This window comes from Geotrypetes seraphini, chromosome 2 (genome assembly GCF_902459505.1).
Source record: "Geotrypetes seraphini chromosome 2, aGeoSer1.1, whole genome shotgun sequence".
NCBI classification, from domain to species: Eukaryota; Metazoa; Chordata; class Amphibia; order Gymnophiona; family Dermophiidae; genus Geotrypetes; species Geotrypetes seraphini.
In genome coordinates this window covers 222853116-222870243 of record NC_047085.1, presented here as the reverse complement: position 1 = coordinate 222870243, position 17128 = coordinate 222853116, and the positions used below count along the sequence as shown (strand labels likewise).

The 17128-nt window shown below is 44.4% G+C and overlaps 1 protein-coding gene across 2 annotated transcripts in view; it reads left to right on the top strand.

The window, feature by feature from the left end:
- TNFRSF11A (TNF receptor superfamily member 11a) overlaps positions 1 to 15950 on the top strand; it is a 108483-nt gene extending 92533 nt beyond the window's left edge. For both annotated transcript variants that reach the window (XM_033934991.1, XM_033934990.1), the window contains exon 10: positions 15434 to 15950. In XM_033934991.1, coding sequence (XP_033790882.1) covers positions 15434 to 15858 — 425 coding nt within the window. In that variant the 3' untranslated portion in view covers positions 15859 to 15950. The remainder of the gene's footprint in view (positions 1 to 15433) is intronic.
- The last annotated feature ends 1178 nt before the right edge of the window (positions 15951 to 17128 follow it).

Genomic DNA, 17128 nt, shown 5'->3' with positions numbered 1-17128 from the left:
CCCTGCAGGAGTGAGGCACAAGTTGGTACTCGATTTACTTTATGGTGCCAAAGAAAGAAGGGACCTTTCGGCCCATCCTGGATTTGAAGTGGGTCAACAGGGCTCTTCACATGCCTTCCTTCCATATGGAAACTCTGCAGTTAGTGATTCTCTAGATTTGACCGAGGCCTACTTACACATTCCTATTTGGGCCTCTCATCATCGTTTCCTGCGCTTTGCGATCTTGTGGCAACATTATCAGTTCTGTGCGCTTCCTTTTGGTCTGGCCACGGCTCTGTGGACATTCACCAAGGTGATGTTGGTCATCGCGGCGGTGTTGCGCAAAGAGGGCATTCTAGTTCATTCCTACCTGGACGACTGGCTGATTCGAGCAAAGTCGTTCCAGGAAAGCACCCGGGTCATGGCTCGGATGGTGGAGTTTCTGCAGTTGATGGGATGCATAGTCAACTTTGCCAAGAGCCGGCTGGCTCCCTCTCAGTGCCTGGAGTATCTAGGAGTGCGGTTCAACACCTCCTTGGGGAAGGTCTTCCTTCCAGAGGCCCGGGTAAGCAAATTGCAATCTCCGATTCGGCATCCTGGTGTCCTCGGGCGCAGGATTTCCGCCAAGTCATGGGATCGATGGCAGCCTCCCTTGATGTGGTGAGGTGGTCGTGGGCCTACATGCGTCCTCTTCAGTATGCTGTTATTCGGAAGTGGTCACCTCAGAGGCACAGTCTGGATCACTGTGTTCCGCTTCTGGGAGCTTAGGGATTTCTTTGTTGGTGGCTCCAGCCCCCACCATCTTGTTCAAGAGGCGAGTCTAGAACAGCCGCAGTGGACGGTGCTGCTCATGGATGCCAGTCTTCTCGGTTGGGGAGCTCAGTGTCTAGGTCACTCAGCTCAGGGCACCTGGTCCACAGAGGAAGCTTCTTGGTCGATCAGTGTCTTGGAGACCAGAGTCATCCATCTGGCGTTGCTAGCCTTCCAGTCCTTTCTGATGGGCAAGTCAGTCCGGGTTGTGGCCTATTTCAATCATCAGGGGGCACCAGGAGCACTTTGGTGGCACAGGAGGCGGCTCTGCTCATGGTCTTGGCGGAGTCGCACTTTCAAGAAATATCAACATCCTACATAGCCGTAGTGGAGAATGTTCAAGCGGACTTCCTAAGTCGTCATGTGCTAGATCCCGGAGCAAAGTGTCTAAGCCCGGTGGCCTTTTAGTTGATAGTGCAGTCTTGGGGTTAGCCACTCATGGACCTGATGGCCACAAGTGTCAACGCCAAACACCCCGCTTCTTCAGTCGTCGCAGAGACTGTCAGGCCACGGGCCTGGATGCTCTGGTTCAACCATGGCCAATGGAGGGGCTGTTGTATGTGTTCCCTCAATGGCCATTAGTGGGCAGAGTTCTTCTCTGCATAATTCGCCATCTGGGCGTCGTGGTTCTGGTGGCTCCGGATTGGCCTCGACGACCATGGTATGCGGATCTGGTGAGGCATCTGGTGGCAGATCCTCTTCCTCTGCCTCTCTTGGACAACCTTCTCACTCAGGGTCCCATTCCAGTGTTCGATCCTTCTGTCTTACGGCTTGGCTCATGAAAGGGGTCGCCTAGGTAAGAAGGGGTATTCAGATAAAGTGATATCTACGATCTTGGGGTCCCAGAAGCTTTCTATTTCTAGGGCTTATGTGAGGGTTTGGCGTCTCTTTGAGGAATGGTTTTCGCTAGTGCTGCCCGACTCAGGAAAAAAAATTTCGATTCGATTCAGCCTACTGAATTGGTTTTTCGATTCGTTTTTCCTGCCCAATTGGGTGTTTTTTTTCAAACATCCTGGTGGGTTTATTTTATAGCCTCTTCACCCCCTTTGCCTTCTCCTAACCACACTGGCGCTGTGGTGTAAACAAAATAAACAAACAAAAAACACTTTTCCTCTCTCTATTAAATCCTAGCCCACGTTTGCGGTCTAATAGGATACATGTTTCAAATCTGACATATTATAATTACAAAATGGAAAATATAATTAGTTTTTCTACCTTTTGTTGTCTGGTTATTATTCAAATCTTGTTGGTCCCAGGCTCTGGTTGTCTTCTGATAACTTGCTTGCCAGGATCTCCTTCTTTATATGTTCTAACCATCCATCTGCCATCTCTGTCCTCCCCTTCTGTTTCCCTTCACTCCCCCGGAGGTCTGGCATCTTTCTTTTTTTTTGTCTCCATCCACAGATCCACTTTTCTTAACTACTCTTTCAAACAGCATCTCTCCCTCCTTCCCCACCACCCCAGGGTCCACCATCTCTCCCTTTCTTTTCCCAACTACCCTCCTATCCAGTATCTCTATCCCCCCCTCCACACCATCCCTTGTGTCCAACTTCTCTCCCTTTCTGTTCCTTCCCTCCCTAAATCCCATTGTCCATCATCTCTCTCCATCTCCTCTATTTTTAGACCCATTATTTCTTCCCCCCCCCCAAAGTCTGGCATATGCACGTCTTTGAACCCCATTCCCTCCCTCCGTGTACTTCTGCACCAGGGCCCCCCTCCCCTATCCCTGGAGGCCTGTCCCCCCTGAAGGCCTATGCCACCATCCCTGGTCTGTCCCCTCTTTGAAGGCCTGTCCTCCCTTGAAGGACTGCCCCCGAAGGCCTGCGTGTCCCTCTCTGAAGGCCTATGCCACCATCCCTGATCTGTTCCCCCCTTGAATAGGGGGACTTAAAGGACTGTCTTAAAGGACTGCCCCCCCCCCCAAAGGACTGCTCCCGAAGGCCTGCCTGCCTCCCTGAAGGCCTATGCCACCATCCCTGGCCTGTTCCCCCTTTGAAGGCCTGTCCCCCCTTAAAGGCCTGCACCCCCCCAAGGCCTGTCCCACCCCCTGAAGGACTGTTCCCGAAGGCCTGCCTGTCCCCCCTGAAGGCCTATGCCACCATCCCTGATCTGTCCCCCCTTAAAGGCCTGTTCCCCCCTTGAACAGGGGGACTTAAAGGACTGCCCCCCCGAAGGCCTGCCTGTCCCCCCTGAAGGCCTATGCCACCATCCCTGGCCTGTCTCCCCTTTGAAGGCCTGTCCTCCCTTAAAGGCTTTTTCCCCCCTTGAAGGCCTGCACCTCCCAAGACCTGTCCCACCCCCTGAAGGACTACCCCACAAAAGACTTCCCCCACGAAGGATTGCCCCCCAAAAGACTGCGCACCCCCCCCCCCCCCCCGGGAAGGCCTCCGTATTCCCCCTGGCCTTCCCGAACCGTTTACCTTATAGCTTGAGCCTGCAGCCAAAGATCGCGGTTACAACATCTTTGCAGTGCTTTGAGCTGTTTTCCTCTGCTGCGGTCCCGCCCCTCCTCTGACATCAGAGGCAGAATCGTGGCGGAGGAAACAGCTTAAAGCACTGCAAAGACGCTGTAACCGCGATCTTCGGCTGCAGGCGCAAGTTATAAGGTAAACGGTTTGGGGAGGCTAGGGGGAACATGGAGGCCTTCCTCGGGGAGGGGGGTGCGCAGTCTTTCGGGGGGGCAGTCCTTCGGGGAGGCCAGGAGGGAAGCCGGATTGCATCACTTCCCGACTAACCCTCCCTCCTCGCCCTCTAAAACAGGTGCAGCAGCGGCCAGCCAGCAAGAGCAGTGCTGCCGCTCCTGCTTTAGGGGGCGAGGGGAGAGGATCCAAATCGGGAAGCCGATTTTTTAAAAAAAATCTAAATCGATTCACCCAAAGTGAATGGGTGAACCGATTCGAATTGTGAATCGGGCAGCACTAGTTTTCGCACTTCCTTGCCTAACATCTTAGAGTTCTTGCAGGATGGCCTGAACAGGGGACTGGCTTGGTCTTCTCTCCAGGTTCAGCTTGCGGCCTTGTCATATCACCTCTTTTTCCTTCTAGCGGGTCCTCGTAAGGGGGATGGCGCTTCTAAGGCTACTATTGTGCGCTGGATCAAGGAGACTATTGCGTCCACTTATCTTCTGAAGAAGAAGCCTGCTCCAGAATTTCTCAAAGCTCATTCCACTAGGGGTCAGGCAGCTTCCTGGGCTGAGTCTTCTCTAGTGCCTCCAGTGGATATTTGCAAGGCTGCATGTGGTCTTCTTTGCATTCCTTTGTCAGACACTACCGTGTGGATGTTCAAGCACATTGGGACACAGTATTCGGTGAACGTGTTCTAGTGTCAGCCTTTCGGGGGTCCCACCCTTGATGGGTACTGCTTTGGTACGTCCCATCTGTAAGGAACTATACCGGTCTACCAGGCAATACAGAAAGAGAAATAGGTTCTTACCTGCTAATTTTCTTTCTGTTAGCCTGTAGACCGGTATAGTTCCCCACCCTATCTGTCTTTGTGCGGTGATTGTGGGTTTTTGCTCGCGTGCAGATTTTGAATTTTTTTCTGCAGGTTCTAGTATTTTTCTAGGGCTGGGGAGAACTAAGAACAGCGTCAGTGGCTCAGCTTTACTCCATCCCCACTCAAATCCATCACAACTTGAAAGAGCTCATGAGGCTTATTCTTTAGAAATGACAAATTTATGAATTGCTTACCGTAATTCATATATTTCCTGATGTAATATGTACAACCCAGAGAAGACAGTAACTGTTTTCTTGAAATGAGATCCAGGGTGTTACAATTTTGAGGGATCTCTCTATCCCCGTCTCATCCCTGCAAGCTCTGTCCCTTTCCCTGGCCCATCCCTGCAAGTTTGTCCTCATCTGCACAAGCCTTGAACACTTAAAAATCATAAGTGTACAAGGATTGTGCGGTTAAGGCAGAGCTTGCAGGAATGAGAAAGGAGAAGAACTGGCGGGGACAAGACAGAGATATTGAGATTCTGGAGGCTAAGTGACAAATTTGTCCCCGTGTCATTCTCTAAATCTGTCTCCCGTGTCATCGATTCATTTTGCAGCTTATTGAGTTTGTTGTTCTCTATAGCAGCCCAGGGAAATTAATCAGAGCGTCGCAGTTAGAGTGAATACGAGCCTGAGAACTGAGTCTAGGTGGTAGTGAGGTGGACAGACAGACAAAGTCATAAAAGTAGAACTCAGCTACTTCCTGTATGTGGTAGATCTTGTGGTTGCTCCTAGGAGATGTATTCAGGGTGCAGGCCTCCTGCCAAATCTGCAGGCAGGTTGGCCAAGATGCCAGCTCTGTTACAGATATTCCTTTGGGACCAAATAAACTCACTGAGCTAAGGGATTTAAGACTTTTATTTAGAATGATTATAACCTTGCTGAGGCAGAACAGAGACTATTCAAAGACTTACAACTTGTGGTTTTCCTCCAGAAAATATGTTAACGTGCACATTAACTGCATTTCTGTGTGAAGCATGCCTATTCCAACGCTACCAAGTTACCCCATTCGAAAGAGGGAGTTCTTAGATCAGTCTTGGGTTTCAAGTGACCCTATCCTTATGCACAGGGCTGACTACAAATACCACACAGCTTTGGGACGTAAGTTCAAGATGATAAGTGGCCAAAGAGTCTTCCTCCTGCAACTTGGGAGGTTGGCACTCCTATTAGCCTTTTGCATGTACAGACACACAATCCCTTAATTCTATAATTTGGCATCTAAGGAGGAGGGGGGATTTGTGAAATAGTATTGACAGATTTAGTGATTGCTAATAATTAGCACGCGCTAAATGTTAAAGATGCCTACAGGAATATAATGGGCATTTTAATGTTTAGCGTACGCTAATCATTAGCGCATGCTAAATCTGTTAGCACCCTTGGATGAATTCCCCCCTATAGGCAGGATTCAAGTTTAATAATAATTTGATTAATCGCTTAATCTAAATTCTAAGCGATGTACATGTTGATAAAATTACAATATAAGGGGGATAATACAGTAAATGAGACTAACAAGACTATTGACAAATTTAACAAGACTAGAAACATAGGGAAGAGATGGGAAAGAATTACAATTTGTGTAGAAGTTGAAGAAACAAGTAAGGGGGACACATAAGGAAAGGGGAGTTAAAAAAAAAATTTAAGATTATTTCAATAAAATTGTAAAAATAAAAATAAAATTAGTTCAAAGACTAAAAGATTAGTTTGGAAAAGCCTCTTATGATTAGTTTATGAAGGCATCTTTAAAGAGAAAAGTCTTCAGTTTACTTTTAAATTTTTCTATATTAGTTTCTTCCCTTAAATGGCTAGGGAGAGAATTCCAGGTTTGGGGAGCTGTAACTGAAAAGATCAACTGTCGTCGAGTATTTATAATTTTAAGGGAGGGAATCGTTAGCAAATGCTGTTCAGCGGATCTTAAAGTTCTTTTGGAGGTGTAAGCCCATATTACAAAAAACTACACTGGCTGCCTATGGAAACAAGCGCCATTTTTAAGTTTGCTTGCCTTTGCTTCAAAACAATGACAGGTTCATCCCTAACCTATCTGTCTCACCAATTTGAATTCTCAGGCACAACTAATACACACAGTACCCTACTTGTTCGCTTTTCCATCCCTAAAGGGCTGCACCTACAAGAGATACCTCGATAGAACACTATCATTCCAAGCAGGCAAATGGAACAAATGTTTAATCAACTTCATCTCAAACGCACTTTCGTACCAAACGTTTAGGAAGTCAATAAAAACTTATCTCTTTGACAAATTTCTCTGATCCTACTTAAACCTGATGTACTTCCAAAACTCTTCCAGATAAACTTGACTAAACTTAAACATGCCAATGCAATTTTGAAAGTTTCGTTCAACGGACGGCCACCAGGATGATCTCGGGGCTCAAGGGTCTCTCGTACGAAGAGAGACTGAAAAAATTGCAGCTCTACACTCTTGAGGAACGTAGGGAGAGGGGAGACATGATCGAAACATTTAAGTACCTCACGGGACGTGTTGAAGTGGAAGATGATATTTTCTTTTTCAAGGGACCCTCGGCCACAAGAGGGCACCCGCTCAAACTCAGGGGCGGAAAATTTCATGGCGACACCAGAAAGTATTTCTTCACAGAGAGAGTGGTTGATCATTGGAACAAGCTTCCAGTGCAGGTGATCGAGGCAGACAGCGTGCCAGACTTTAAGAATAAATAGGATACCCATGTGGGATCCCTACGAGGGTCAAGATAAGGAAATTGGGTCATTAGGGCATAGACAGGGGGTGGGTAAGCAGAGTGGGCAGACTTGATGGGCTGTAGCCCTTTTCTGCCGTCATCTTCTATGTTTCTATGTTAATGTCGCTGTCTGTATACAGTCTCTTCCCTTGTAAACCACTTAGAACTGTTTATGGTATGGCGGTATATAAAAATAAAGTTGTTATTATTATTAAATGGATGAGGGATAAAAGCAAGGCATATTGCATGCATATTTCAAAAGAAGAAGCAGTAACAAGCTTACCCCAGGATTCTGTTCATAAGAACATAAGAATAGCAATATTGGGTCTGATCAGTGATCCATATAGTCCAGTACCTGGCAGAAATCCAAACAGTAGCAACATTCCATGCTACCGATCACAGGGTAAGCAGTGGCTTCCCCCAGGTCTGTCTTCATAGCAGACTATAAACTTTTCCTTCAGGAATTGTTCAAAACTTTTTTAAACCTAGCTTTGCTAACCACTTTAATCACAACCTCTGACGAGTTCCAAAGATTAACTATTTGTTGAATGCAAAAAAAATTTCTTCCTCTTGGTATTAAAACTTCTTGCGTGTCCTCTAACTTCGAGTGTCCCCTAGTCTTTGTAATTTTTGATTGAGTAAAAAAATTGATTCACTTGTACTCATTCTACACCACTCAAGATTTTGTAGACTTCAATTATATCTTCCCTCAGCTGTCTCTTTTCCAAACTGAAGAGTCCTAACCTCTTTAGTCTTTAGTAGGGAGAGGGGAGACATGATTGAGACATTTAAGTACATCACGGGACGGATCGAGGTGGAAGATGATATCTTTCTTCTCAAGGGACCCTCGACCACAAGAGGACATCCGCTCAAACTCAAGGGAGGGAAGTTTCGTGGAGACGCCAGGAAGTACTTCTTCACGGAGAGAGTGATTGAGCATTGGAACAAGCTTCCAGTGCAGGTGGTCGAGGCACGCAGCATCCTAGACTTCAAGAACAAATGGGATACCTATGTGGGATCCCTACGAGGTCATGCTAAGGGATAGGGTCACTAGGACTTGAATGAGCGGGTCAGTAGAGCGACAGTATAATTACAATTATATTTTAGGGGGTCAGTAGACTTAAGAGGGTGGGTAAATAGTGTGGGCAGACTTGATGGGCTATAGCCCTTATCTGCCGTCATCTTTCTATGTTTCTATGTTTCCTCATACAAGAGGAGTTCCTTTCCCTTTATCATTTTGGTCACTCTTTTTTGAACCTTTTCAAATTCCGCTATATCTCTTTTGAGATACAGGGAGCTTTAGGTGTCAGAATTTGTACTCAGATCTAAGATCCATGTGCACCTTAACGAGGTAGAAGGCACAAACTGTCCACTTAATTGTTGCTAATTGGTGCCTAAATGAAGTTGTGTGTAAATCTCTCCTGTGCATTATTCTATAATTTGGTGCTTAACTTTTCTTATGCACAATCAAAGAGGGTATGGCCAGGGAAGGGTCAAGGGCAGGTCATGGGCATTCCAAAAAGTTAGATGCTGAGTTATAGAATTGGCCGATCTGTGCATAATCTTTGAACATTGGACTGGCTGTGCCGGTTTTCTAAAAAAGTTAGGCGTTCTTTATAGAATACTAGCCGAGAGCCAATCTTTTCAGTCCTAAGTTTTTGCACTATTTATAGAATTTTCCCCTTAATATCCCCTAAAATCTTATGTAGCACTGCTTCCTTTTAACTAAATGTGACTCAAGAAAGAGAGAGAAACCCACACACATCTCATTAATGAGGCTGTGACATCACCTAGGTATGTTGGATAATCTTTTTTTTTTTTTAATCTTTTTTATTCTTTTTTTAAATTCTTACATCAAGTGAAATACGTGTAATACATTCAATTATGAAAAAACACTTGAAATTATTATTAAATGTTCTTACAATGTGAATTAAATAAACCCTTTATCAGAATTTTATATCATATTAATATTACAATAGTTTTCCCTCCCTACCCCTTCTATATATTCTATACATGTGTTATTATATCTGATCAATAGAATAATTTGTCAATGGTCCCCATATTTTATTAAATTTTTTAATATAACCTTGAAGTGGGGACATTGGACCATTTACTATTCTTTTGTCCCTGCATTAATTCCTTTTGGAAATTAATTTGGCCCCAAATTAATAATTTATTAGAAAATCATGTTGGACTATCATATGATACAATATTATTTGGAACAGCAATGAGAACACAAAGTCCGATTTCAGCTAGCAATAATAAACTTTTATTAATTTTAACAGGGGTCGCCATACAGCAAATTACTCAGAACTGGAAGGATTACACTAAATTGAATTACACTTTTTGGTGGAATTCAATTTGTCATATATATAAAATGGAAAAAGTATTGGTATGTTGGATAATCTAAAATGTCAGATAAGTGCAGGTCGTATAAGTGAGACTCTACACTGGTGGCACTCAACATGCATATTTATAAATCACTGCTGATGTGGGGGGGGGGGGGGGGGTACCACTGAACTGACAAGGGAAACCCATCCATTATTGTTCATTCTGATCTAGGTGCAAGTCGCTTATCCCTCTATTGCCTCAGCCACAAACATAGACTGTTAATCCTCCTGTTGCACTTGAATGTTACCTCATCTCAAGCTACTAATGAAAATGTGCGAGTGAAATCCAAATGAGTGTAGGGATTGTGTGGCACAGAGGTTAAAGCGGTGTCAGGTCAAAAGTGCGCCGGGACAAAGGCACGCCCAGACAATTGAGCGCAGCGCGGAGGCGTGTGCCACTCTAAATTACTGTTTTTAGGGCTCCGAAGGGGGTGTGTGTGGGGGGAACCCCCACTTTACTTAATAGACATCGCGCCGTGTTGTGGGGGGTGTGGGGGGTTGTAACCCCCCACATTTTATTGAAAACTTAACTTTTTCCCTGTTTTTAGGGAAAAAGTTAAGTTTACAGTAAAATGTGGAGGGTTACAACCCCCCAAACCCCCCCCATAACGCCGGCGCGATGTCTATTAAGTAAAGTGTGGGGGGGGGTTCCCCAACAAAACCCCCCGTCGGAGCCCCTAAAAACTGTAATTTTCTTCAGTGCGCGCCTCTGTCTTGCGCTCAGTTGTCGGCGCGCGCCTTTGTCTTTCGCGCCGTTGTCTATGAACCGGTTAAAGCTACAGACTCAGCACCCTAATGTTGTGGGTTCAAACTCACGCTACTCATTGTGACCGTGGGCAAGTCACTTAATCCCCCCCCCCATTGCCCCAAGTACATTAGATAGATTGTGAGCCCAGACTGGGAAAAATGCTTGAGCATCTGTATAAATTAATGTCAACCATTCTGAGCTACCCTAGGAGAACAGTCTAGAAAATTGAATGAATAAATAAAGATAAACAAAAATTCTGACCATAGCATTTGAATATTGACCTGAATAAATCAAATCCTTTTTTTTCCCTACAAGTGCTAAATCACTTCCAAGTGTTATGTGTGAAATGGTGACTAATGTTATGAATTCTATTTTGATTGAACAATGAAGGCAACTTCTATAATTGGGTGTCACAATTTGGGTGCCCGTTTTGCGCAGGTTGTGAACCTATTCTACCCTGGCAATTATGCTTGAAATTTGTGTTATAAAACACTGCGTATTGACATTAATGCTTCTGCATTTAGGCATGCGCATTTACACCATGTCAATTATAGGGGCTAATGTATGGGACTACATGCAGTGCTTCCACGTGGACCTACAATATTTAGTAAAATGAAAGCATTAAAAAAAACAAACAAACCAGTGCCGATATGGATGGTGCTTAGCGCAATTCTTTAAAAGTTAGGCACAGTATATAGAATTGTGCTTACTGGCTGTAAACCAGAAAGTTGACCCATTGGTGCTCCACAAAAATGAAAATCGAGTAAGAACAAAAAACTCTGTGGAGAAGGTGATGTTCAAGATGCAGGCTTTCTTAAAAATATAATCCAATAATCCACATTAAAAATATCTAGGACTCAGATTGACCCAACACGGTCCGTGTTTCGACAGTGCTGTCTCCTTCAGGGATCCCTGGAAGTCTTGATATGAAGGTTTGTGGATCAGAGGCTAAAACCAATCTCGGACGAAACTCTGCGCGAATGAGAAGTTCTCAATCGCCGGAGAACTTTTCATTTGCGTAGAGTTATGTCCGAGATTGTTTTTAGCCTCTAATCCACAAACCTTCATTTCAGGACTTCCAGGAACCCCTGAAGAAGACAGCATTGTCGAAACACGGACCGTGTTGGGTCCATATTCCCCCAACAAACTGAGTCCTAAATATTTTAACGTGGCTTAGTGGCTGTACACATCACTAACAATTCAGGAGCACCCATTTAGGCTACTGAAAACCAGGCCTAAATACCTGTACCCAAGTTGTGTGCAGATGGGGAGTATTCTGTAGCAATGCACCTAACTTTTAGGAAGGACTATGATCCGCTCATACTCCTCCCCTGGCCACACCCCTTTTGAGATTTGCACATTAGAACTGACGCCAGTAACATAGTAAGTTGGGGGGGGGGGGAGGTGGTCTACCCTAGGCGCCATCCTGGTGTCCAAAAAGTAAATTATAATAAATTTAAGGATGTGTGGAGGCCTTTAATAGAATATTGTAATGATTAGAAATTATTTTCCCTGAATAAAAATTTTAAGACAGTAGGGGGGTTGGGGAAGGAAATTCTGTTTTGATTTTTGATAAATAATATTTATGTACATAATTGGATTAGGGAGGGGGATATTTTTTATTATGAGAAACATTTGTAAGATTTCAAGTGTATTTGAAAGTTTAATTGATGTATGTTAATATTATACTTGATTTTAAAGTTTTGAAATGAATAAAGATTAAAAAAAAAAAAGAACTGATGCCAGTAGCAAGTAAGTGGGGGGGGAATCTACTTTAGGCGCCATCTTGGTGGGGGCACCGGCACCCGTCCTCCTCTCCACCCCGCTCCTTCCCACTCCTCCCCCCCACTGCACGCATGCCTTCACTCCCCTGCCACCGTATCTCTAGCTTTTTGCCAGCTCAAGCAGCAACTCCAACCTGTTGTTCGCGCCGGCGTCTGCGCTCTCTCTGACATCATTTCCATGTCCTGCACCTAGGAAGTGATGTCGGAGAGCTGACACTGATGTGGGCAGCAAGTTCGTAACGCTGCTCGCGCTATGAAAATTAAAGAGGTACGGGGGAACGAAGGTACATGCGAGCGGCAGGGGGGGGCGGGGGAGATGCACTACTCACCCTCGCTACTGACGTGCACTATTTTACAAAATGCACTAAAAAAGTGGTGCAAGTAACTTCTAATTATTGTCAATTAGGTTTTGCGGACCGCCGCTAGTGTTACCCTTAGAAATTCAATGCTGGATCATGTCTAACGCGCCCTGAATTTCTGGGTATATGCAGATGGCAAAAACATAGCTATTTAAGTGCGATATGCAGCATTTAAATGGCTATGGTGAACCACATAAAGATAGGATTGTGCTTTATTCAGTTCTATGGGTGCAGCTGTCCTAGCTGATAAAGTGCTGAATATAAGCACTTAAACGGCTAAGTGCCTATTCCGCCTTGGGAACTATCACAAAATAGTGTGTTGGCCCGGTATTTTCAGCTGTTCTTTCTGAGTATGCCTGGTTATCCGTGGACTAGTGATTTAAACTGCCAGCAGCTATTTCTAGCCATTTAAATCAGTGGTTCTCAACCCTGTCCTAGGGGACCCCCCCAGGCCAGTCGGGTTTTCAAAGATATCCCTAATGAATATGCATGAGAGAGATTTGCATATAATGGAAGTGACAGGTATGCAAATCTCTCTCATGCATATTCATTAGGGATATCTTGAAAACCCGACTGGCTGGGGGGGTCCCCTAGGACAGGGTTGAGAACCACTGATTTAAATCACATTGACTATCTACCCTAAAATAGCTCTGGCCAGAAATCTTCTTAACGTGATTGATCTTAGCTGATGTTTCTGGCTGTACAGGGATTACGAGAAAGACCTTGCCTGCTGTGCTGGAACTACTCATGATGGTGGTATGACAGACCTGTACACAGACTCAATTGAGCAAATATTGGGTTTAGCACCCCCCCAATAATTTTGAAAAGTTGGCTCCTATGAAGTTAGACACATCGATCTTTCCATCAACCGGAGCCAAAATAAATTCAGCTTATGGATTTTTAGAAAGAGGAAAAGCTTCTGTTAATTAGAAACTTGCTTTTCTCTTAGCCAAACCGCTGTAAAACAATAAAACCAGTGAGGCATCTGTAAGTCTCCCAGCGTGCTGCATAAGCACTACTCTGAGCTTTGTTTTGTGGGCTTTGCTTCATTACTACACAGCTTCATTTGGTAAGGGATTCTGCTCATTTTGCACTTATGGTAAAAATGTTACACAAATAAAATTGAATGGGTGGTTAGCCGGCCACGTTATAATCTGCTTTAATGGAAGGAGAAAGAGAGTACTGATTCTTGAGATCTAAACTGTTAAGGGCTTATTCTTACTAGAGAATGACACAAAGCCAAATTTGTCCCCGTCCCTGCAGGAGCTCAATTTACCCACGAGTTTTGTCCGTGTCCCCGTCCCATTCCTGTAAGCTCTACCTTAACCGCACAGGCCTCGAACACTTATGATTTTAAAGTGTTTGAGGCTTGTGCAGATGAGGACAGAGCTTGCAGGAATGAGGCAGGGACAGGAAAATGAGTTCCCACAGGGATGGGGAAAAATGTGTCCCCATGTCATTCTCTACTTGGGAGAACAGTATAGAAAATTGAATAAATAGTGTGAAAAGTTTCAGCCTCTGATAACCAGAGCTGGTACTGTGACATCATAATGCCTCATTCCACCAATGCCTAAGAGCCAACCTCATTAGTGATGTCACAATGGCTTGATTGTCCTTTACTTGGCTCACTTGTACTACATTTTGATTTCTAGAGTGGTGAAGTATAGAGAATAACACGGGGACAAATTTGTCCCCGCAGTAGCTCAATTTCCCCACAAGTTTTGTTTTTGTCCCTGCCTCGTTCTTGTAAGCTCTGCCTTAACTGCACAAGCCTTGAGCACTTATGATTTTAAAGTGTTTAAGGCTTGTGCGGATGGACACAGCTTGCAGGAATGGGGCAGGGACAGGAAAAGAAGTCACCAGATGGGAAAAGAAAACCAGTTCCCATGCGGGAAAAATTTGCCCTGGGTCGTTAATTCTTACTTTCAACAACACCATACCATACCATACAATTTCTTATATCCCACAAATTTCTAGAAGGATCCAGTGCAGCTTACAATAAGGCTATTTCAGGGATGCAGGATGTTGTCACACTTTTTCCTGCAGCAGGTCGCAGTGCCTGTCTTTTCCTCTAGACCAGGAGTGGGCAATTCTGGTCCTTGAAAGCCACAGGCAGGTCAGCTTTCCAGGATATCCACAATAAATATGCATGAGATAGATTTGCGTCTCAAGGAGGCAGTGCATGCACATCCATCTCATATATATATTCATTGTGGATATTCTGAAAATCTTACCTGCCTGTGGCTCTCGAGGACCAGAATTATCTACCCCTGCTCTAGAAGATGATTTTACAGCATATGCAGGAGGGTAGTTATATGACAGTGTACATCTTTATATTTATGTATTCAGTTTTTTATACTATTCTCCCAGGGGAGCTCAGAACAGTTTATATGAATTTATTCAGGTACTCTAACATTTTTCCCTGTCTGTCCTGGTGGGCTCACAATCTATCTAATGTAGCTGGGGCAATGGGAGGATTAAGTGACATGCTCAAGGTCACAAGAAGCAGTGTGGATTTAAACCCAAAATCTTAGGGTGCTGAGGCTGTAGCTTTAACCACTGACTATATTCACATATGTGCATAAATACCAATATTCCAGATTTTATAACCTGTTAATTAAATGTGATGTGCACTTTGCAAATGAGTATATACTTGGGGTAGAGTCTGGCAAGAATGTGGGTGGGTGCACAGTAGGCAAAGGAGATGACCCAAATTTCCACAGGGAAAATGTCAAACCAAACAAAAATTGTGAAAACCAACAATGTTCAACAAAAAACGCCTTTTATTTCTTCAGAAAAAAGCTTAAAAAAAACCCCCCTCTACCCACATTTGTATTTCACGGACCCAACATGGGCCGTGTTTCGGTGAAACACCTTCCTCAGGGCTCCAATAAGACAAGATGTGATAGAGTAACGTTGCTAGCCAAATGTGGAGCAGGGTAGACGCTTGCGCATGAATTCTGCAGTAGAGCTTTTTACCACGGGCCGGTGAGGTAAATGCTCCGACGCTCATCCAGTTCCTATGAGCGTCAAAGCATTTACCTTGCTGGCCTGTGGTAAAAAGCTCTACCGCGGTTTAGTAAAAAGCCAGCGAATGTGAAGCAACAGAATAACATGAAAATATTAATCACACTTTTTGTTTGTTTGTCTGTTTCCTCTAGGCAATGTGACTGGAAACAGTAACTCTACATTTATTTCCAGTGGACAAGTAATGAATTTTAAGGGAGATATAATTGTTGTCTATGTCAGTCAAAACTCACAAGAAGCGCCAGCTGCTTCTGGAACATGTGATGGAAATATGGGAAGTCCGGTGCAGGAGGAAAACCAGTATCGCTGCGATAGCTTTGTAGCAAACACTCAGCTGCACCATACGAAATCCAGCGATACTTATCAAGCCTGCACGACGGAGGGAAAAGAACTGAACAGTGAGAGGAGGAGCCTGGGGACTGTGTTTCAAGAAGAAACCCGAGGCTGCCAACACTCCGGGTCATGTCATCGAAATGTAGCGTCACTACCCATTCAAGAAGAGGGAAAGTCGGAGCATTTATCCAAGGAAGCATGGAAAGGAGAGAACATAAGAACATAAGAAGTTGCCTCCGCTGAGGCAGACCAGAGGTCCATCTCGCCCAGCAGTCCGCTCTCGCGGCGGCCCATCAGGCCCACTGCCTGAACAGTGGTCTCTGACTAATTTTACAAATTACCTCTAATCCTATCCCTCTAACCTTACCTCTACTCCTATCTGTACCCCTCAATCCCTTTGTCCTCCAGGTACCTGTCCAGACCCTCTTTGAAGCCCTGTAGCGTGCTTCTGGTTATCACATCCTCCGGTAGCGCGTTCCATGTATCCACCACCCTCTGGGTGAAAAAGAACTTCCTGGCATATTGTTTAATTTTTGATTTGGGGGAGGGATTGGGACAGAGCATATTTAGTACTCTAGCACTGAACAGAAGCTCATAAGCAGTATTACTAGCCACGAAAAAACAAACAAACTTGTGGGCTTTTCCGAGGTTCGGGTGCCATATCTGGCATGATTAGATGTTGGCCCTTGTAAAGTTCAAGAAAGGAGGAAAATACATCTTTCGTAAAGATGGACTACTTTGAAAAGAAAAGTTGAACTAAGGGCTCCTTTTACAAAGGCGCGCTGGGGCTTTAACGTGCGGAATAGCGCGCGCTAAAATGCCACGCGCTGGCCGCTACTGCCTCCTTTTGAGCAGGCGGTAGATTTTTGGCTAGCGCGCACTAATCCGGTGCGTGCGGTAAAACCCGTAGCGCACCTTCGTCAAAGGAGCCCTGAATGTCTTTAAAACTCTCATTTACATACAAGTAACCTTTTACACTAAAATCGGATCCCAAGAAATAAAAGCAAGTCTAGCTCAGGATTCATATGCAAAAGTAACAAATGATGTTTTAATACACTTTGGGATCCTTTTACTAAGGCGTGCACTAAATTAGTTAGCGCACCTTAGGACCTCTTTATTTTTTTCTTCTCATGGGTACTTTGACTAAATAATTTGAAATTATAGTAGTCTGCATCCTAAAGTTTTCCATATGACGTCAGTACCAGCTTAAGATTGTTCATTTAATTTTTGTATATCCTGACGGTCTCACTGTTTTAAATCAGCATGGTGTCTTCTGAAGACCACTGTAATTGGTTGAGGTTACAAGCTATTTTCACACTATAGACAGCAGTCAGATCTACTGTAGACCTCTTACCCTCAAGATCAGGATGCAGCTTGCTTGTAGAGAACAAAATCTAAACGTGGGAGCCTTTTAAATTAAATTGCTTTAGTGCTAACACATATGTTAATGTTCACTAAATTGATATTTGTGTTAATGTTAAGGCAAAACTTCTGAT